Source organism: Oryctolagus cuniculus, chromosome 8, assembly GCF_964237555.1.
Source record: "Oryctolagus cuniculus chromosome 8, mOryCun1.1, whole genome shotgun sequence".
NCBI classification, from domain to species: Eukaryota; Metazoa; Chordata; class Mammalia; order Lagomorpha; family Leporidae; genus Oryctolagus; species Oryctolagus cuniculus.
Window position 1 is genome coordinate 108,755,614 of NC_091439.1, and position 23,411 is coordinate 108,779,024.

At 45.8% G+C, this 23,411-nt stretch overlaps 1 protein-coding gene across 1 annotated transcript in view; it reads left to right on the forward strand.

Moving 5' to 3' along the window:
* Nucleotides 1-23,411, forward strand: part of LOC103350800 (cyclic nucleotide-binding domain-containing protein 2) — a 115,238-nt gene that overhangs the window by 60,086 nt on the left and 31,741 nt on the right. The window contains exons 8-9 of the mRNA XM_051820266.2: nucleotides 4,084-4,128; nucleotides 9,114-9,178. Coding sequence (XP_051676226.2) covers nucleotides 4,084-4,128; nucleotides 9,114-9,178 — 110 coding nt within the window. The remainder of the gene's footprint in view (nucleotides 1-4,083; nucleotides 4,129-9,113; nucleotides 9,179-23,411) is intronic.

A 23,411-nucleotide genomic window follows, 5' to 3' on the forward strand; every position in this document is an offset into this window, starting at 1 on the left:
CAGTAGATGGAAGACTGATCTCTCTCTCTCTCTCTCTCTCTCTCTCTCTCTCTCTCTCTGTCTCTCTCTAACTCTTTCAAATAAATAAATAACTTTAAAAACCAGAAGAACAGAAATAGGGATCATTTAATAGAACCTCTCAGGGTAGGAGCTATGGGCCCATACTCTTGGATAGGCTGGCCAAGTCCTGATACCTTGTATAATGTTGTATGTGTGAGTCCCATATGGCCTCCCCCAGGCCTTGAGTGTTAATACAGATCTATTATCATTAGTGCCCAAGCTATGAAAGCTCTTTATTTCCTCTCTTGAATCACTCTCCTTATTTTAGGCATTCCCAAGGTGGTATTTGCTTACGTTGAGAAACACAGCCACTCACATTTCTCTGCTCCTGCCTCCTCGTTAAGCTCCTTCTGCGGCCCTGGGAATGTGTCTGGACAGAATCAGTCCTCACAGTGATCTTTCGTCCTGTTGCTGGACAAGTGGGCTTCTTCTCTGTGCCCTTCAGTTTCTGGTTCAACCTTCTTTCCATCATTATTCAAAACCAGAGCCTAGAATTGCGAGGGTGTGGAAGCCATCTCGTGTTCATCTCTTTCTTCCTCTTCTGGGATCCCTGCTCACCCCAGCAAAGAAATGCATTTCTTGTCTTAGTCCAAAATGAGTCCCTGTTGATGGTCAGCGCACAAGGACTGACTTCTACAGGATCCCAGGTCACCAGTTCTTCCTTCAAGCTGGTTTGGATGTAAACTAGGATATCCTGCTGCAAAGGCAGTTTACCTGAAACAGGAAATATAAGGGACTGCAGAAGTGCCCAGAACAGCAGGAAGTGAGTTTCAGACAGGCGTAAAGGACAAGCGGGATTCATCAGAGGACAGTAAGACCCTTTGATTAGGTTTGAGATTGCCTGCTGACCATGACAAATAAGAACTTCGTTTATATACCCCTGTTCCTCTGTACTACAGCTCAACACAGCGAAAAAGACAGACTACAGAAACTTAAAAATAGAACATTCAATATTTCTACCTTTGAGAGAAATGACCCTGGAAAAAAGCTATTTTACGTGTAATCTCTTGTGTGCATTCGTATGTTCTACCTCTAATAATAATAACTCATTGGTATATAGAGACAGACCTCATTTTAAAACACATCTATTGTATGATATGTCATTTTATCAACTGGTCATCTAGTCATGGACATGTGGCTTAAGAAATATTATATTTAGAAACAGCAATATAGCACATAATTATCTTTCATAAATAACAACTCAATGTCACATTGCAATTTTCAGCAGAAGCGAGTCTGAATACATTCTGTGCCAATGACTAATGTCCACAGTGGGGAAGAATCCTTAAGAAGGACCTTGTTTATGCATATTCCATATAATTAAATCATTTATGTGTTTTAATTCTGGATTCATTTAAGAATTAAGGCTCAGGTGTAGATGAGAGTGTAAAAGCTCATTTCCAAAAGTATGCTTGCAATTTTACAGCTCACAGCAAGAACCAGACCAATTCAATATGTTTTAATATCCAGCACCATTAATCACTGTCCTGCTTAAGCTGGTTCCTCTTTGTTGAAACAGATCTGTGATGACTTGCTCTTCTAATTCTTCTTCCTGCTGTTGCACTTGCATTGCCAGCTCCATCTATGGACAGAGGAAGGAGGCCTGCCACGCAGGCTTCTACGTAGGGCACCACACGTTGGGGCCAGCAGGAGGGGACCGTTACCAGAGGCCCCATAGTGGCACCACACATTGAGGCCAGCAGGAGGGGACTGTTGTCATTGGCCCCATACTGTTTGGCTTGAATTTGGCCCTGTCCTTCCCAGTCTCATAGGCCCCACATCTGCTAGAAGGCCTGGCCCCAGGACTTCCATGTTGTCTTCCATTTTGTCTCCAAAGCATCTGACCCAGTTTCTTAATCTCCTAAACTCTCCTCCAGGTTCTTTTGGAACTTACGTCTGTCACAGCAAACTCCCCTACTTCCTCAGCTGTTGTCATCCACCGCTCTGAGCACCCTCTCCACCTGCTGAATGGAGCTGAAGTCTGAGTAGTTCCTACAGACACCACCTCTGCTGCAGGCAGTTTATTGTTGATGTTATATTATTATTCCTCACAGTACAGTTGCTACAGCTGCTGTGGTTTGGGTGTGGTTCTCCAGAAGCTCTCTTTACTATGTAGGGTACCCTTGGACCAGGCACGGTGGCAGTGTGGTAAGCTGCAGCACTGGCATCCCATATCAGCACCAGTTTGAGTCCTGGCTGCTCCACTTCCTATCTAATTCTCTGCTAATGTGCCTGGGAGGGTAGTGGAGGATGGCCCAAGTCCTTGAGCCCCTGCACCCATGTGGGAGACCCACACAGAAGAAACTCTTGGCTCCTGGCTCCTGGCTTCAGCCTGGCCCAGCCCTGGCCATTGCAGCCATCTGGGAGTGAACCAGCAGATGGAAGATCTCTCTCTCTCGATCTCTCGATCTCTCCTTCTCTCTCTCTCCCCCACCTCTTTTCATCCCTCGCCCCCTTCTCTCTCTGTGACCCTGCCTTTCAAATAAATAAAATCCTGAAAAGGGCCGGCGCCGCGGCTCAATAGGCTAATCCTCCACCTTGCGGTGCCCGCACACCGGGTTCTAGTCCCGGTCAGGGCACCGGATTCTGTCCCAGTTGCCCCTCTTCCAGGCCAGCTCTCTGCTGTGGCCAGGGAGTGCAGTGGAGGATGGCCCAAGCGCTTGGGCCCTGCACCCGCATGGGAGACCAGGAGAAGCACCTGGCTCCTGGCTTCGGATCAGCGCGGTGCGCCGGCCGCAGCGGCCATTGGAGGGTGAACCAACGGCAAAGGAAGACCTTTCTCTCTGTCTCTCTCTCTCACTGTCCACTCTGCCTGTCAAAAAAAAAAAATCCTAAAAAGAGTGTGGAGTACCCTGAGGGCCTTTTATCTTCAGAGCAAGGATGATTTGCAATTCCAAGTTGAGAGAACAGCCCTCAGCTATCGGACGACCACTCCGGAACTGTACTCTGATTTGCTCCTCAAACAGCTTTTTAGGAAAGGCTTCCATTCCGTGAGTGACAGCATAATCCTGCTCAAGTCACGCATCTAAGTTGTCACTGTCGGCACTGGTTGGCTATCACCACACTAATAGTGAGCTGCAAACTACCCTAAAACCTCTCGCTTTACATGGGTCTGCCAGGATAGCTCTGCTGCTTGAAGTTGGTTTTCCTGGAGGCCTGCAGGTTGGGCTCATGGGCATGAAGCCGGCAGCTTTGCCTCATGTGGCAAGTGGTCTTAAGTCTGTTCTCATTCTCCTCTCAGGATCAGGTGCCACTTGGCCCTGGCAAAGCCCAGGAGGGGCTTCCTAGGCATTTGAGCACCACTTCTGGGATACATCTGCTAATGTGTTATGACCAAAGAAAATTTCCTGGCAAACCTGAAGTCCTGAGTGGAGAAGAATACTCCCTGTTTCACAAGAGGTACTGTAAAGTTACATGTCAAAGGACATGTACACGCATGTGTGTGTGTGCACGTGTGTGACAGACTGGGACCCATGATTCAGTTTGTCACACCCTCCTCTGACCTCACGCTGGTTCTGGCCGAGTGGGGCCGCCCCTCTTCCTGAGCACAGCAAGTCCCCCACTAAGGCTGTTTGTACCGTGGTGCACTGTGTTCTCAGTTTATTGGTAGCTTCAGCATGAAAGTTTGCTTTCCAGAGGACTCAGTGACATGACAGCTGTTCCTTCTCTTTCTCCATGTTTTGAGCCCTTTATTTTTATTTTTGATGATCTATACCCTTAGAGCATTCATTGACTTGAGGATAGATCTCAAAGCCTTTCATATTTACCATCAAATCAATAAAACACTTTTATTTTCCTTTAATACTGTGAAACCTGCCAAAAGATGAAAAACAAATTAATTTGCTCTGCATTTGCTCAATGGGCATAATGGGCAGTAGGCAGAACATGAGGAGGGAGAAACGCTTTTAATGGAACTTCAGAGTTTGGAAGTTGAGTTGACTTGGATTTCGTGGGCATCTCAGTTTAATAGATGTGATGTTCTAAGGCATTTAAAAGCTCGTTTTGTTTTCCTTTGTGCTACAGTGTCTACAGTGGTCAGTGGGTGCGAATTCGCCTAGTGCGCAGCAGGTGTGTTTTGGAGTGTTTGTGACTCTGGAGAGCAAGGGATGCAGAGGTGGAAGGGCCAGATACAAGGCACAGCTCTGGAAGGGGGGGTGGGCCCTGGAGGCACCTCAGCCTCAGGTTCATGGATGAAAAGGACTGGTGTGGGAATTCGAAAACTTTTTCACATACAAGAAGAAGGAAAGCCAAGCTGCTTCCTACTCTGGTGGGTTGGGAGAGAGTGCAGGAGCCACTGTTCTGGTTGAGTAGAGGGGGAGGCCCAGGGCATGTGGTCCTGTGCACAGCTCAGAGGCACCTCACCATCACTGATGGACATAACTGGCCAGCATAGTAGAGGGCTTCCTGCAGCTCCGCCATGCTGATCAGTGCTTTCCCAGCTGAAGTCATTAATCCTTACACTGACCCTGGGCAGCAAGTACTGTTGTTGCATCTCCATTGAAGATGAGGTCTAAAGGCTTGCCTAAGGACCATCACCTGGCATGTGAAGGGTCCAGCCAGATGCACTGGGACCCCTACAGTACTGTGTACACCCCCTGGGCAGGGTAGTACAGCATCTGGAACTCCAGAATGGTGGTGAAAACCCAGAGGGAACCAAGGGATGTACTTTTTAAAAAAAATTTATTTATTTATTTGAGAGAACTACAGACAGAGTGGGGGAGACAGAGAGGTCCTCCATTCTCTGGTTCACTCCCCAAAAGGCCGTGACAGCCAGAGCTGGGCCAATCCGAGGCCAGGAGCCAGGAGCTTCTTCTGGGTCTCCCAGTGGTCACAGGGGCCCAAGCACTTGGGCCATCCTCCACTGCTACCCCAGGCATTCAGGAGAGAGCTGGACTGGAAGCAGAACAGCCAGGACTCAAGCTGATGCCCATGTGAGATGCCAGCACCACAGGTGGAGGCTTTACCCGTCACTCCAAGTGCCAGCTCCAAGGGACGTATTTATAAATTGTCTGCACTTTGCCCACTCTAGAGGGAAAGAAACTGTGATGATGGTGACCAGGTGAGGCATTCACCTGCAGTTGTGTTACCTGCAGGAACAGCCTGGGAGCCACTCAGCCCCTGTTAGAAACCAGGAGCTCGACACCCCTGAGAGTCTGGTGGAGTTTTATCAGCCAGGAAGCTCATACACACCTTCACCTGTTCCACCATGTTTTAGTAGCTTTTATCCAACAAGGAGAAGGTATTGTGGGGAGCAGCTCGTACTAGACTAAGTTACTGGAATTAAGACTTATTCTATGCATCTGCTCTCCTACAATATGGCGCTGGGAGAGGAGAAAACAGCTTCTACCCAGCTGCCTCCAGTTCAACCAATAAACTGTAGGACTTGCTCCTGATTGGAGAGCAGCGTACTCGGCGTGTGGGCAGCCGAGTTAGGATTGGCGGAGGAGGACTATAAAGGAGGAGAGAGACGGCATGCACCAGGAACATCTATGGGGAACATCTAAAGGGAACCCGTGCAGCCCCCGAGAAAGCCGGCCGGCGGTGTGCCGCTCCCCTGCGGAAGTGGGGAATGCGGCCAGGGGGAACTGCCCTTCCACAGAGGTGGAAGGGATAGTAGCCAACCCGGGAAGAACCAGCAGCAAACCCGGGGAGGGCCGAGCAGCAGAAAGAACAGCGCAGGGTTCAGTGTTGCTCCTCCACGAAGAGGGGGAGCGACAGGTATCTGTTCTTATTTTGTGTTTCTCTCACTATCCGGGGGTGCTGTGTAAATCCATGTGCTCATATCAGATGTCTGGGAGTCTCTATACCTGGTGGGCCTAGACATTTGTCACTGCAGCTCAGTCACCTGTAGCCCCTCCAACTTCTGTCCTCCCCGCCTCTTCCCTCCTAGAGATGTAACAGTACAAGGAATGGAAGCTCTCTAAAGGCAGGAACTACCATGGATGAAACTGCTGGGCATGAGAGTAATTTGGAAGCAGCTATGGTTTTCCTTCCATGACTTCCTAGCTTTGTCCCGCCCTTTGCTGCGAGACTGATTGCCTGACGTGGAAGGTCAGACATAGCAGAAGCAGCTTAGTTCTATGTGAATATTCTGCAGAGCCAACTGTTGCTGCCCCCCATCCCCTTCCCTGTGACTATGAAGTGATGCAGACGAGCCTGTTTGGTAAACCACAGTGATAAGTATAATCTTAGAGCTTGTGGAAGGCTTCCATTGCTTGTAAACCTTCAGTTCTTCTCCCTGGGAAAGAGCTGTTCGTCTCTCCCCTGGTGATGGCAGGCGTGGCCATGTGACTTGCATTGGCCACTGACATGAGCAGAAGCTTTAAGAGCCAGCATGAGGTCCACCATGTTCTGTGTTCCCGGCTCTGTGTTTGCCCAGGCGGAGCCTCTGTCAGGCTGGATACCCCAGGGTCTTTGGTGGGCAGGCAGAGTCATCACTGACCCGGAATGGCCTGCACAGGAGACAGGAAATAATCAATGTTCTGACCTGCAAAGACTTGTCAGGTTGTTTGATAGCCTATTCTGTACTGACTGGCAAGCAGCTGAAGCCTAGAAATCTTAGGATGCTTTTAGGAAATATACTCTGTTGTAAAACGTCAGTGTTGCTGTCAGTAGCCTAGAGTGAAATGCTTTAAAAGAAGCAAGGAGAAATCCTTGGTTTTTGTTCATACTGAAGAAAAAGCTGCCTATTTAATCTGTTGTTGTGTTCTTATTTTTATCCAGATCTTATGCCTGTACCTGGAGCTTGTGTTTGATTGGCATAGCCACATCTCAGTCTTTGGAAGATGCAATAGAGTGTATTTTTATGTTTTCTTTCTCTTCTCTTTTTTTTTAAACTTATAGTTCATAAATTTTGTTTTACATTGGAGTTAGGGGAGATGAAAAAACTGGCTGTTGCTTTAGGATACCATTTTATACATTTGTACGCCACTGTCCTGTGTAGGGTTACTCAGCTTGTTGAAAAGTATGCTCTTCGGCAGCGCCGCGGCTCACTAGGCTAATCCTCTGCCTTGCGGCGCCAGCACACCGGGTTCTAGTCCCGATCGGGGCACCGGATTCTGTCCCGGTTGCTCCTCTTCCAGGCCAGCTCTCTGCTGTGGCCAGGGAATGCAGTGGAGGATGGCCCAAGTGTTTGGACCCTGCACCCCATGGGAGACCAGGAGAAGCACCTGGCTCCTGCCATCGGATCAGCGCAGTGTGCCAGCCGCAGCGCGCCGGCCACGGCGGCCATTGGAGGGTGAACTAACGGCAAAGGAAGACCTTTCTCTCTGTCTCTCTCTCTCTCACTGTCCACTCTGCCTGTCAAAAAAAAAAAAAAAAAAAAAAAAAAAAGTATGCTCTTCAAAATTGAATAGTTTGTTTGAAGAACAGTTAATATCAGCAGTTTATATCATAATTATACAATTTAACCTTTTAAAAAATAAAACTTAAATAGATGAAAAGTCATTGTTTAAGAAAGATCTGTTTTTTAAAAACTAAGTCTACCTGAAACTAGTTCTTTAGTTTTAAAATTTTTGTTTGTTTGAGAAGCAGAGAGAAAGAGTGCAAGCACCCCCATCTACTAGAGGACTAGAGCTGGGATTTTAATTCAGATCTCCCATGTGGGTGGCAGGAACCCAACTACTCGATCTATCACTACTTCCTCTCAGGGTCTGCATTAACAGGGAGCTGGAGCCAGGAACCAAACCCAGGTCTTCTGAATGTGGGATGCACGTATCCTAACCAGTGTCTTAACCACTGGGCTGAGTACCTACCTCCTTAGTTTATTTTTAAGTGAAAATAACAACACTTAAAAACATATTACTGGGGCTGGCACTGTGGCATAGAAGGTTAAGTCTCCGTCTGCAGCGCTGGCATCCCATATGGGCAACGGTTTGAGTCCCAGCTGCTCCACTTGTGATCCAGCTCTTTGCTAATGAGCCTGAGAAAGCAGCAAAAAAATGACCCAAGTCCTTGGGCCCCTGCACCCGTGTGGGAGACCCAGATGAAGCTCCTGGCTCCTGGCTTTGGCCTGGCACAGCCCTGGCCGTTGCAGCCATTTGAGGAATGAACCAGCAGATGGAAGATTCTTTCTCTCTCTGTCTCTTTCTTTCATTCTGTGTCTCTGCCTTTCAAATAAATAAATAAACCTTTAAAAATATTTATTACTGCCATTGAAATGTATTTCATGAAATAATGAGCCATTTTTCTAGTAAAGCTGTATTGCAAGGTAAGTATCAAGGATTTTAAAGTCATGTTGGGGCAGACATTTGACCTAGTGGTTAAGACAACTGCATCCCATATCAGAGATCCTGGGTTCAATTCCTAGCTTTCACTTTGATTCCAGCTTCCCAACAGTTCAAACCTGGGAGGCAACAGGACCCTCCCAGTAGGGAGTTGGACCCTGCTGCCCATATGGGAGAACTGGATTGAGTGCTTCTTTGTTTTAAAGATTTACCTGTTTATTTAAAAGGCAGAATGACAGAAACAGGGAAAAAGAGGGAGAGAGAGGGAGAGGGAAAGAGGAAGGGAGGGAGGGAGAGAGAGAGAGAGAGAGAGAGAGAGAGAGAGAGAGAGAGAGAAATCTTCTATCTTCTGATTGACTCCTCAAATGCCCACAACAGCCAGGGCTGGGTTAGGACCAAGCCAGGAGCCAGGAACTCTATCAAGGGCTCCTACGTGGGTGGCAGGAACCCACCATCTGCTGCCTCCCAGGCACATTAGCAGGAAACTGGATTGGAAGCAGGAGTAGCTGGAACTTGAACCCGGTGCTTCATCATGAGATGCAGGTGTCTCCAGGGGCTCTTAACGCAGCTGCACTACAACAGCCACCTTTCGACTGAATCTTGGCTCCTGGCTCTGGCCCTGGGTCCGACTCCGGCCACTGCAGGCATTTGAGGCAGCATTGGATAGGAGATCTTTGTCTGCCTGCCTTGGCCAGGAGAAAATAGGGTGAATGACTTTACAAGGTTACTTCACATGTAGTATGAGTGTGTGTGTGGTGGGGGACAGCATTTTCTCTCTCTGTATGTGCAAAGAGTGAGATGTTAATTAAATTTTATTTTGTTGTCTAGGATTTTTGCTGTATTCTTGCACAGAGAGTCCAAGAACAATATCAAGAAACTTGCGGATTTCTCAGGTACACATTTTCTATAGATAATTTCTATCTATAGATAATTATTACAGTTGTGAAGGAAAGTAATTGACAGATCATTTGATATATCTGATTTGAAATTCAGGCTAATCTTTTACAATGTTCACTGTGGTGGAAAGTGCAGGATGTGGTGGAGAGTGAGTGGGCCTTGGACACACACAGCTACACCCGAATCCTGTGGTTACACTTTTAGTTATGTGTGTTTTGTCAGGTACATTTCCTCTTCCAGGCTTAGTGTTTCCATGTATAAAACGGACCTAACAGTACCTTCCTTCTTGGGCTGCTTAAACTAAATAAGGTACAACAAAACATTTTTCTTTTTTTAAATACCTAGAACAGTGCGTGCCACTTTATACATATTCTATAAACAATTGTTGCCTGAATACGTAGCATAGGTAAAAATACTAACACTGATATGTGAGCTCTGTGTTTGCTCCGTTTCTGGACCTGTTGCTCTGTTCTACTGCCCTGTCTGTTCTGGAAGCGTCACCAAATCAGTCAGGGCATTCACCTGTCAGGAGTTAGCAGCAGGTGCGCGTGGGGACATGCGAGTCCTCTCAGAGACTGTTGACTTTAAGATTTCATGACGCAGATGCAGTTGGTGAGGTTCATAGTATTCGTGAATTTACCACAATGACACCAGACCAGCCATGTCTTCCATGAATGAACCAGAACGTGAGACGAGAAGTGGAAACTTTTTAAAAATCAAAAATAATCATTGGCAGTGGCTGCGGTCATTGAGGTCAAGCGCAGCTGAATCTGTGCTACTTCACTTGCTTTTGGCTCTGTGTAGCGGCGCTCCGTCAGCTTGTTCTTGCTCCTGCCCTCCTGCTCCACTCCGGCTTTGGTGTGAGAACAGCCTCAGAGAAAGGGAGGAATAAGAAATGCAGCACACTTTTTCTGGTTGGAAGTGTGTGAGCTAAAGGGAGAGGCACGTGACAAAAATGTGTTACCCAGCTAGCGAGCAGGCAGCCCGTAGAATCTCAGTGTGCAGCACCGATGACGGAGGAGAGCCTGTGTTCAGGAAGACACAGAAGCCGCCGTGGGGAGGGTCAGGGCGAATGGCGTTGCAGAACGGGCTTCGGGTCTCCACCTTGAGGAAAGGGCTGTTGATGGCACAGTGGCACCCTCGACCCAGGCAGGGTAATATAGCACCTTAGAAGCAGGAAACGCCTGTGTGTCTTTACACAGGGCTGGCCATCCCAAGGAATTTCATATCAATTCTAAGTGACAGATAAGTGAAGAATTAGCCATTAGGGTTCCGGGTAGGTGTGACTTCTTTATTACTGTTCGAAGGGAATCAGTCATGCTATGATAGCTGGGGAATATGCCGCCAAAGGCAACATTTTCCCTTCTAGGAAATACTCTGTGGAAAATTTTGCTTGTGCTATTTTGGATTCAATGTCCTAAGGCCCACATATTTCTGCAAAGAACAGCTTTAAGTCCTGGGCCAGCAGAAAGTTTGCCAAAGGTACAGTAGAGGCAGTGTGGCATGCTAGCATTTAGTCCTGGTGTTGCTTCTTATTCGCAACTCTGGATGAATTTTGAACCTAAATTTTAGAGCATGTTTGGATATAAAATGCATTAACCGGACGTTTAGCTTCTGTCAGCCTGATGCTGTAACAGCTGTCCTACGTGCATATGCTGGACACACCTTGTTCTGGACCATCCAATAATATGCCTGAGTCACCTTAGCCTCCTGCCTCCTTCCTTCTCTCCCTGCACCCTTAGGAGTCTCCTTCCAGAGGCCTGACCTTCAAATACAGACCAGCCAGTTGATGCAGAGTCCACACGTCCAATCATGTTCTTTTGGGCTTGCACACTCCGAGCTCCGTTACACCTGGCTCGGGACCCTGGGCTCAGGTACTGGACACTGAGGAGCAGCCTTGTGCTCCAGAGCCTGTGAAGTGATTGCGACCAGCCAGTCCTCCCGCTGGTGATCCTGCCTCAACTGCTGCTTCCCACGGAAGCCACAGTCCTCCCTTCCCGCATCCCGCCAGGACCGACACTGATGCTTCCCCGTTTGGCCACATCTTCTTGGGAACTGGGAATAACAAACCCTCTCCTTCATGGCAGTCATCTGCTCTCTTGGCCTCCCTGTTCCTTAAGTTACCTTCTAGTATGCTGCGCTTCTAAACAAGAAGCTGACTCCTCTGAGCGTTTTACAGTCTGGGGACCACGGGCTTTGAGGCAGTCTTCGTAGGTCACCTGCCTGCCTACCGTGGCTCTGCTCAGTGCCTGCTTCCGTCCTTTGCTTTCTGAGGACCAGCATCCTCGGCTGTCTTGGGCTGGCAAGGCTTCGCATCTGAAACCCATCTCTTACCACCTCAGGTGTTCTCTGTCCCTATTCTGGGTTCCTGTGAGGAAAACAAAATGATCTGCCCAGTTCAGCTTTGAATCCAGTGGCCTTGAACAACTGTGGCTGCAGGGCCTAGAGAAGGATGTGGGAGGAACTAGATCATTGACCGATGTCCACTACCTGGGGCATTTCTCAGTATTGTTCCAAAACATCAAAGGGGCCCTATTTTAGAAACCATAAATAGTAGCCAGTGCTGGTGTGTAGTGAGTTAAACCACTGACTACAGTCCCAGCATCCCATATGGACGCTATCCATGTCCCGGCTGCTCCACTTCTAATCCAGTTCCCTGCTAATGTACCTGGGAAAGTAGCACAGTATGGCCCGAGTGCTTGGGCCCCTGCACCCGCCTGGGAGACCTGCATGATGCTCCTGGCTCCTGGCTCCTGGCTTCAGCCTGGCCCAGCCCTGGCTGTGGCAGCCATCTGGGAGTGAATCAGTGCATGGAAGATCGATCTCTCTCTCTCTAACACTGCCTTTCAAATAAACTTAAAAAAAATCATATCTTTCTCTCTCCTACTTCCTCAAAAGGTAATAAAAAATCATAAATAACTGAAAACATTATAAAGTTTTTAGCTCTCAAATCCAGTTTTGTTTGGTCAGGTAACTCATTCTCAAACTCAAAGAACACATATAAAGAAAACCAACAAGTATAGAGTCCTGTTAAGCCCAACCTCACAGTAAGAGTTGTAAATTGAAAATGTCTCAAAGTCCAAAGCAAATTTGAAAAAACCACACCTGTTGCTTACATTGTAAGTAGTGTCTTGGGGTTCCACAGAAAGCTAAATCCCGGAAATTATTTCACAATAGAGGAAGAGCTGTTCCAGGGACAGCTGGAAATATTATGAAATATTGTGAAAGGCCCAACAGTTATATGTAAATAAATCTCAACTCTGCTTATTGGAGATTTAAAAACTATGGGTTGGGGCCGATGCTGTGGCACAGCAGGTTAAAGCCCTGGCCTGCAGCACTGGCATCTCATATGGGTACTGGTTCGAGTCCTGGCTGCTCTGCTTCTGATCCAGATCCCTGCTAATGTGCCTGGGAAAGCATCAGAGGATGGCCCAAGTCTAGAAGCTTCTGGCTTCTGATCAATTCATTGTGACCATTTGGGGAGAGAATCAGCAGATGCACGATTCTCTCTCTCTCTCTCTATCTCTGTATCTGTCTTTCAAATAAAATAAAATAAAAATATTAAAAAAACAACTATGGGTCAAGAGAAAGGGATTCAATGTAATTTAGCTAAGATTTATTCTTAAAAAGCTCCAACATTAGAACTTAGGTTCATTTGTCTACTCACCTCATGAAAGAGATCGTGTTGCTTCCAAGTTTGGGCAGTTATGAATAAAGCTGCTCTAAACATCTGTGTGCAAGTTTTTCTCTAGGTGTGAATTTTCAGTTCATTGGGGAGGAAGGCCGTTGCTGGGCGGTAAAATAAGAGTATGTTTGGTTTTATAAGAAACCAGCTTACTGACTCATCTGCTCCGTGTGGCATTGATGCAAGTCACTTCTGGTCTCCAGTTGGTCGCCATACTGGTCTGGTCTACAACGGCTTCAACTCGTATGCTTGGCACTTTGCTGAAAATAGCTGTCAGGCTGGGCTTTGCTGGAAATGCAGACAGGAGAGCCCACATGTGGCCTTTCGTACTGTTCCTTATAAAAATGACTTCCAAGGCCAGTGTTGTGGTGCAGTGGGTTAAGCTGTTGCCTGCGACACTGGCATCCCATATGAGCACTTCCAGTCCAGCTTCCTGCTGATGTGCCTGGGAAAACAGCAGCAGAAGGCCTAAGTACGTGGGCCCCTGCCACCCAGGTAGGATACCTGGATGCAGTTCCAGACTGCTGGCATCTGCCTGGCTCAGCCCCAGCCGCTGTGGCCATCTGGGGTGTGAACCTGTGGATGGAAGATCTCTCTCTTTTTGTCTTTGCCGCTCTGTAACTCTGCATTTCAAATAAATAGATAAATATTTACTTTTTAAAAATAGTGGCGTCCCATTTTACATTCCTCCTAGCAGTGAGTGAGCGTTCCTGCTGCGGCACATCCTCTTCAGTGTTTTAGGTTTTGGCCTTCTTACAGGTGTGTGGCTCCTGTTTGAACTTGCAATGCCCTGATGACAAAGGGTGACGCACATCTCTCTGATGTTTACCTACCATCTGTCTGTCTTCCCTGGCAAAGTGTCTATTAAGGTGTCTGCTCACTTTCAAATTGCGTTGTCCTTTTCTTTTTGTTGAGTTTTCAGAGTTCTTTGTATGTTTAGGATAGCATTACTTTATTGATGTATCTTTTGCAAATATTTTCCCAGTTCCATGATTTGTCTTCTCATTCTCTGTCACTATTTTCCTCAGAGCAGAAGTTTTCATTAAAATGAAGTGCAGCTCTGCATGAACTGCTGTAACCAAAAAGACCGATATCATGTTTTCCCCGATCTGATGTAACTAATGAAGTACCTGAAATGTGATGTACTGAAATGAAGTCGACATTTTGAGAACAGATGATTGCTTACAGCCCTTGTCTCTTCCATTGAGGAACAATGTTTTGTTTTGTTTTCTTTCTCTTCATACTATCTGCTGAACTCCTTTACTTAGAGTAGGGTTAACTATATGATCATTAAATATACTGAAAATAGGTCATTGCAAAAATTAAGAATGGGGGCCGGTGCTGCGGCTCACTAGGCTAATTTTCCGCCTTGCGGTGCCGGCACACCAGGTTCTAGTCCTGGTCAGGGCATCGGATTCTGTCTCAGTTGCCCTTGCCCCTCTTCCAGGCCAGCTCTCTGCTGTGGCCTGGGAGTGCAGTGGAGGATGGCCCAAGTGCTTGGGCCCTGCACCCCATGGGAGACCAGGAAAAGCACCTGGCTCCTGGCTCCTGCCATCGGATCAGCGCGGTGCGCTGGCCACAGTGCGCCAGCCGCAGCGGCCATTGGAGGGTGAACCAACGGCAAAGGACGACCTTTCTCTCTGTCTCTCTCACTGTCCACTCTGCCTGTCAAAAAAAAAAAAAAAATTAAGAATGGGATGGGAATCTGAGACAGAGGGAGCAGAAGAGTCTGGAATGTGGGCAGAGGGAGGGTGGGGGAAAGTCCCACTGTGTTCCTAAATCTGTATATATATGAAATATATAAAATTTGTATAACTTAAATAAAATTTTAAAAATATTTAAAGAGAAAAAATAAGTTATGGAATATATGCACTACAGAATGCTACTCAGAAGCAAAACAAAAAAAAAAAAATGAAATCCTGTCTTTTACAACAAAATGGATGCAACTGGAAACCATTATACTTAGTGAAATTAGCCAGTCCCAAAAAGACAAATACCATATGTTTTCCCTGATATGTGATAACTGATAGAGTTTCTAAAATGTAATATATAGAAATGAAATTGGCATTTTGAGATTTGGTGATTGTTTACAGCCCTTGTCGCTACCATTGAAGAACATTGTTTTTTATTCCCTCATACCATTTGTTGAACTCTTTACTTACTGTAGGGTTAATCTTTTGAGAATAAAGGAAACTGAAAATAGAACTTTGTAAAAATTAAGAGTGGGAATAGGAGAGAGAGGAGGAGTAAGTGTGGGAGTGTGGATGGGAGTGAGGGTAGGGTAGGAAGAATCACTGTGTTCCTGAATTTGTATATATGAAATGCATGAAGTTTATATATCTTAAATAACATTTAAAAATTGCTGGTTTATTTTTTTTTTAAATGAAGTACAGCTTATCAGTTACACCTTCAGTGGACAGTGCCTTTTGTGTTATGTCAAAAAAGTCATCTCCTTACCCAAGGCCATCTAGATTTTCTCCTGTGTTATTTTCTAGGGGTTTTAAGTTTGGAATTTTACATTTAGGTCTGTTATCCATTTTGAATTAATTTTATGAAGGATTTAAAGTCTGTCCGAATTCATTTTCTTTTTACATATAGATGTCTAGTTGTTCCAGTACCATTTGTTGAAAGGATTATCCTTGCTCCATTGTATTGTCTTTGCTGCACAATGCAGTATTTTTCAATCATAACAAGGAAGATATACTGTAATTCATAGCAACATGGATGGAACTGGAAGGCATTATGTTAAGTGAAATAAGCCAGGTACAGAAAGACAAATACCTCTTGTTCTCACTCATTTGAGGAAGCTAAAATAGTTGATCACATAGACATAGTGAGTAGACTATAGGTCACTAAAGTGTAAGAATGATAAAGGGAGGATAGAGAAAGGTTGGATAAAGAGTACCAAAATACAGTTAGGTGAGAGGAATTAATTCTTATATTCTGTCATGCTGTAGGATAATTACATACTACAGCAATTTATTGTATACTTCAAAATAAACATAGAAAACAATTTGAAGGTTCCCCACACATCAAATTGAAAATAGTTTAGGGTATGGAAATGCTAATTACCACAATTGGTCATTACATATTGTGTGGAAGTATAAAATTATAATATAGTGTTCCATAAATGAATACAATGTTATATGTCAGTTAAAATTTTTAAAATTTAAATTGTTGACAGGAAGAAAAGATCAATTGAATATATTTATATGGGTCTATTTCTGTGGTTTTCTTTCTGTTCCGTTGATCAGCTTACCTGTTCTTTTGCCAGTACCACACTATCTTGATTACTGTCACTGATTATAATCAGTCTGAAAGTGGGGTAGTCAGTCTTTTGCCATTGTTGTTCTCCTTCAGTATTAAGTTGACAGTTCTAAGTCCTCTCTCTATATAAGCTTTTGAATCAGTTTATTGATGTCTACAAAATAACTTCCTGGGATTTTGATTAGGATTGCATAGCATTACAGGTCAATTTCAGAGAACTGACAACTTGATAATACTGAGTCTTTCTATCCATGAACATGGAATATCACTTCATCTATTTAGTACTTCATTGATATCTTTCATCAGAGTTTTGAAGTGTTTCTTCATATAAGTTTTGTACATATTTGGTTGTATTAAAACTTCAGGATTTCTTTTTTTTAATGATTTATTTATTTATTTATTTGAAAGTCAGAGTTACACAGAGAGAGGAGAGGCAGAAAGAGAGAGAGGTGTCTTCCACCCGATGGTTCACTCCCCAGATAGCCGCAACAACCGGAGCTTCACTGATCCAAAGCCAGGAGCCAGGAGCTTCTTCCAGGTCTCCCACATGGGTGCAGGTGCCCAAGGACTGGGGCTATCTTCTGCTGCTTTCCCAGGCCATGGCAGAGAGCTGGACAGGAAATGGAGCAGCTGGGTCTTGAACTGGTGCCCATGTGGGATGCTGGTACTTTAGGCCAGGGCATTAAACCACTGTGCCATATCACTGGCCCCAAAACCTCAGGATTTCATTTTTAGGGACACTAATATAAATAGTACTGTGCTTGTAATTTCAAATACTACCTGTTCATTACTAGGAAGTAACTGATTTTTGCCTGTTAACCTTGTGTCTCACTACCTTTCTATAATGCTTATTGCTTCCAAAAGTTTGTTGATCCTTTTAGATTTTCTACTTGGATAATCATATCATCTGTCCAGAGACAATTTTGTTTCTTCCTTCCCAATCAGTATGGCTTTTATTTATTTATTTTTTTGGTTGCATTCACTGAACCTTCTAATACTCTCTTGGAAAGCAGTGTTGAGAAGGAACACCCTTGCCTTCTTGATTTTAGCCAGAGATCTTTAGGGTTTTCAACATTCTAATGTTAGTTGGATTTTTGGTAGACATTCTTTTTCAAGTTGAAGAAGTTCTCCTCTACTCTTATTTTATTCAGCTTTTTTTTTTAATCATAAATGAGTGTTGGATTTTTAAATGCCTTTTCTACATCTATTGATACAATAGTGTGATTTTTCTTTGTTAGCCTGTTGATATGATAGATTACACTATTGATTTTGAAATGTTGAACCAGCCTCATATACCTAGAATAACTACCACTTGATTGTGGTGAATAATTCTTTATTATACACTGTTGGATTCTTTTTTTTTCTTTTTTTTTTTTTTGACAGGCAGAGTGGACAGTGAGAGAGAGAGACAGAGAGAAAGGTCTTCCTTTTGCCGTTGGTTCACCCTCCAATGGCCGCCGTGGCCGGCGCGCTGCGGCCGGCGCACCGCGCTGATCCGGTGGCAGGAGCCAGGAGCCAGGTGCTTTTCCTGGTCTCCCATGGGGTGCAGGGCCCAAGCACCTGGGCCATCCTCCACTGCACTCCGGGCCACAGCAGAGAGCTGGCCTGGAAGAGGGGCAACCGGGACAGAATCCGGTGCCCCAACCGGGACTAGAACGCGGTGTGCCGGCGCCGCAAGGCGGAGGATTAGCCTAGTGAGCCGCGGCGCCGGCTCACTGTTGGATTCTGTTTACTGGTATTTGCTGAGGATTTTGGCCCCTATGTTCATGAGAGATATTTATTTATTTGAAAGAGCAACAGAGAGAGAGGGAGAGACAGAAACAGAGAGATTTGCTATCCATTGGTTCACTCCCCAAATGGCCACAACAACCAGATCTGGGCCAGGCCAGAACCAGATTTGAGGCAGGAACTCCATCCTAATCTCCCACATGGGTGGCAAGGGCCCAAGTGCTTGGCCTGTCTTCTGCTGCCTTCCCAGGTACATTAGCAGGAGGCTGGATTAGAAGCAAATAGCCAGAACTGGAACTGGCACTTTATCACAGTGTAGCGCTGTAGTTTTATTTTTATCTTATTTTATTGGCGCTGCTGGAACAGAATGTCTCAAACTAGATAGTTATAAATAATAGATATTTATTTCTCAGAATTCTAGAGACAAAAAAATCCCGGATCAGGGTGTCATCAGATTCACCATGTGGTGAGGACGTAGATGATGTGTTCTCACTGTGTGCTTGCAAGATAGATGTGGGGAGCAAACCGGACTAGACTGTTACTGGAATTAAGACTTATTCTATGCATCTGCTCTCCCACAATATGGCGCTGGGAGAGAAGTAAACAGCTTCCGCACAGCTGCCTCCAGTTCAACCAATTAACTGTAGGACTTGCTCCTGATTGGAGAGCAGCGTACTCGGCGTGTGGGCAGCCGAGTTGGGATTGGCGGAGGAGGACTATAAAGGAGGAGAGAAACGGCATGCACCGGGAACATCTATGGGGAACAGCTAAGGGAACCCGTGCAGCCCCCGAGAAAGCCGGCCGGCGGTGTGCCGCTCCCCTGCGGAAGTGGGGAATGCGGCCAGGGGGAACTGCCCTTCCACGGAGGTGGAAGGGATAGTAGCCAACCCGGGAAGAACCAGCAGCAAACCCGGGGAGGGCCGAGCAGACGAAAGAACAGCGCAGGGTCCTGTGTTGCTCCTCCACGAAGAGGGGGAGCGACAATAGAAAAGGGAAAATAAACTCCTTAAGGCATCGTTTTTTAAAAGATTTATTTTATTTATTTGAGAGACAGAGTTACAGAGAGAAGCAGAGCCAGAGAGAGAGAGAGAGAGAGAGAGAGAGAGGTCTTCCACCTGCTGGTTCACTCCCCAGATGGCTGCAATGGCCAGAGCTGAGCTAATCTGAATCCAGCAGCCAGGAGCTTCTTCTTGGTCTCCCAGGTGGGTGCAGGGGCCCAAGGGCTTGGGCCATCCTCTACTGCTTTCCCAAGCCACAGCAGGGAGCTGGATGGGAAGTGGAGCAGCCGGGACTCGAACCGGCACCCATATGGGATCCCAGCAAAGCAGGCCGGGGCTTTAACCTGCTGTGCTGCAACACTAACCCCTAAGGGCTCATTTTTAGGGGCACTAATTCCATCAGAGGACTGTGCCCTCATGACATAATCACCTCCCAAATGTCCCATACTTAGTAGCATCACAGTTGGTGTTGGGGAGGGGGACACAAACATTCAGACCACAGGACTTGTAATGTCTTGATCTAGTTTTGGTATGAGGGTAATCCTAGCCTCATAGAATGAGTTAGGAAGTCCAGCTGTCCCATGGTATCCAGGAGTATCAGTTCGATAACCATCCCCTGCCCACCCAGTAGTTACCAAAAAAAAGGTAGAGATGCAATCCAAGATGGCTGACTAGTGTGTAGCCACACTGACTACAGCCACCTTAGGATAAGGAAGGAAGGGAGGGAGGGGGGGGGAGGGAGGGAGGGACGACCACGTTTCCAGGGGTCTGACTCTCAGAAATTTTCAGTGGAGACATAGCAAAAAGAGTGAAGACCCCGTAGGACAGTGAGGAAAGAAGACAGAAATAGGCTGAGACTCAGCATGCTGAGGCCTGCCACGTGGGGCAGCCAGCTGCCAGCTTACCAAGTCAGGATAGGAAGAAGGTGCCACACGCCCTGCCACCTACAGCCTTACCTGAGGGAGAAGTCCATGGTTATCCACTGACTGTAGCTGCAGCTTGAGGAGCTGCCTGGGCTCTGAGCACCTGCTGGGTTCTAAGAAGGATAGCTGCATTCCACACTGTCTCCCTTCCCTCCCCAACCCTGCAGAGTGCCAGGCTTGGCTGTAAAAAGTCGTGCAACTGGTCTCTGCCCCACTGCTACCAGAAGTGAGCAGAGAGAGAGTCAGGGCAACTTGTGGGGCAGAGACAGATCCCCCATCCTGCAACAGTGGAGGTTTGGGACATTTGCCCCTGAGCTATGCTCACTCACTTTACATGAGCCAAAGGGATTTCCCTTAGCTTTTGGGGGCAAGCAACAGCAACAGGCCATAAAAAAAAAACCTCCTTCCACCTGGGAGATCTGGGTAATAACCCCACCATACCCTGCAACACTGAGAGTGTAACAGTCAGTTCTAATTTCCAGTGGAACAAGGGGGCAGCCTCCCTTACCTCTTTCATACCAGGAACATGGCCGTGGCTATCACAGCTGCCAGCGTGACTGACTGAGTTCTGTGGACTGAATACATATCTAGGAAGTCCACATTCATCTCTCAGTCACACTTCTAACCCTAAGAACTGCAGCAGACTAAACCACTGTGTCACTGATACGCACAGCTGACACTGATTAAAACAGAGGAAATCACTCAGGAGCTACACTTCGGGCCTCACCTTGAATCAAAGCCAAAGCAACAAGCCAAGCGATACCTTGCATTCCATCTAAACAGTGAACTATTTTCCAAGAAAACTTAGTCCATAAAGAAGAGACTATTACACTAAATGCATAGTCGTCAACGTAAGGACATGGGAAACAAGAAGCAAGGCAGCATGACACCTCCAGGAGGACACGGCCGTTCCCCAAGATGAGTTAGATCAGGATTGGAAGGAACGCTGTGAAATGCCAGAAGTAGAATTCAAAGTAATGATTGTAAGGAAACTCAGTGCAATACGAGAGAATACAGAGTAAAGAAATGAGGAAATCAATGAATGACACGAATGGAAATATTGCCAAGGAGATGGAAATTGTTAAGAGGAACCAAACAGAAATTTTGGAGATGAACTCTTCAATCCGAGAAGTAAAAAATGTGATTCAGAGCTTTAAAAGCAGAGTAGACCAAATGGAGGATGGAATCTCTGACCTCCAAGACAAGACTTTTGAGGTAACCTAGTCAGACAAAAAGATAAAGAGAAAAGAATTAAAAAGAATGAAACAGTCTACATGAATTTTGGAATACCATTAAATGACCAAATATTCACATTTCAGGTATTCCTGAAGGAGAAGAGAAGGAAAAAGATGTTGAGAACCTGCTAAATGAAATAATAGTTGAAAAATTTCCAGGTCTTAAGACGTAGGACATCCAGATACAGGAAGTAGAATCCATCAAAAAAGGTCTTCTCCAAAGCATATTGTAGTCAAATTGTCAAAAGTTAAGGGCAAAGAATCCAAAAGACAGTAAGAGAAAAGGGTCAAGGTACATATACAGGAAAACCAATTAGGCTAACATCAGATTTCTCAGTAGAAAAACCATTCAGGCCAGAAGATATTGGGATGATTTATTCAAGATTTTTAAAAAAATTTTTCAACCAAGAATATTATACCCAACAACACTGTCTTTTAGAAGTGAAGGAGAGGGCCGGCGCCGCGGCTCACTAGGCTAATCCTCCGCCTAGCGGCGCCGGCACACCGGGTTCTAGTCCCGGTTGGGGCACCGGATTCTGTCCCGGTTGCCCCTCTTGCAGTCCAGCTCTCTGCTGTGGCCAGGGAGTGCAGTGGAGGATGGCCCAGGTGCTTGGGCCCTGCACCCCATGGGAGCCCAGGAGAAGCACCTGGCTCCTGGCTCCTGCCATCGGATCAGCGCGGTGCGCCGGCCGCAGCGCGCTGGCCGCGGCGGCCATTGGAGGGTGAACCAACGGCAAAGGAAGACCTTTCTCTCTGTCTCTCTCTCTCACTGTCCACTCTGCCTGCCAAAAAAAAAAAAAAAAAAAAAGTGAAGGAGAGGCCAGTGCTGCAGCTCAATAGGCTAATCCTCCGCCTTGCAGCGCCGGCACACCAGGTTCTAGTCCCGGTCAGGGCGCCGGATTCTGTCCCGGTTGCCCCTCTTCCAGGCCAGCTCTCTGCTGTGGCCAGGGAGTGCAGTGGAGGATGGCCCAAGTGCTTGGGCCCTGCACCCCATGGGAGACCAGGAGAAGCACCTGGCTCCTGCCATCGGATCAGCGCGGTGCGCGGGGCACAGCGTGCCGGCCGCGGCAGCCATTGGAGGGTGAACCAACGGCAAAGGAAGACCTTTCTCTCTGTCTCTCTCTCTCACTGTCCACTCTGCCTGTCAGGAAAAAAAAAAAAAAAAAAAAAAAAAAAAAAGGAGAAATAAGATATTTTTCAGTTAAGCAAAAATGAGAGAATATACCTTCAGCAGACCAGCCACACAAAATCCTGAATCATTGAAAGTAATTAAAAGACTTCCTCAAGGTAAAGTCCAGGAGCTGTTGGATTTACTACTGAATTCCACAAAATATTTAAGAACTAACTCTAGGGCTTTTCATACTATTCCAAAACATTGAGCAGGATGGAACTCTGACAGACTTTCTGTGAGGCCAGCATCACTCTGATACCATAGCCAAACAAAGATACCCCACAAAAAGTTCAGACCTATATCTTGATGAGCAAAGATGCAAAAATTCTCAACAAAATATTAGCAAACTGGCTGTAAAACCACATCAAAAAGATCATACATCAGAATCAAGTGGAATTTATCTTAGAGATGCAAAGGTGGTTAAACATTTGCAAGCCAATAAACATAAATTACATTAACAAAATGAAGAACAAAACCCATATGGTCATCTCAGTAGATGTGGAGAAAGAATTTAATAAGGGGCAACACCATCTCATAATAAGGAGCCTCCACCAGTTAGGTGAGAAGGAGCATACCTCAGACGATAAGTGATAAGAAAAAAGTCTGCATTGTAGTACAGTCACAAATTGTTTTGAATATTTTTGACCTGTGGCTGGTTGGATCTACAAATGTGGAGCCCACAGATACAGAGGGTTTATTGTATTCCCCAACTCCCATGTTTTGAAGGAAACTGTAGAGAGCTGATATAATGTCTTCCCTAGACGTTTGGTAGAATTCAACGGTGAACCTATTTGGGCCTGGTACTTTCTGTTTTTGAGGGTTATTAATAAATTGATTCAATTTGAATTTATCCTTTAATAGACATAAACCTATTTCAGATTGTCTATTTCTTCTTTTGTGAGTTCTAGAAGATTATGTCTTTCAAGCAGATGGTCCATTTCATGTATCAAATTTATGAGTATGGCATTGTTTATAACATTCCGTTAATACCCTTTTAATGTCTGTAGGATCTGTTGTGATCTATAGAGGTGTTCTCTTTTTTATTTCTGGTATTAATAATTTGTACCTTCTCTGTTTTTCTTATTTGGGCTGGCTAGAGGCTTATTGATTTTATTAATGTTTTTAGAGGACTACATTTTTCTTTTGTCTGTTTTCTCTATTGATTTCCTATTTTAAATTTATTTGATTTCTGCTCGGTTATGTTTCTCTTCTTGTACTTACT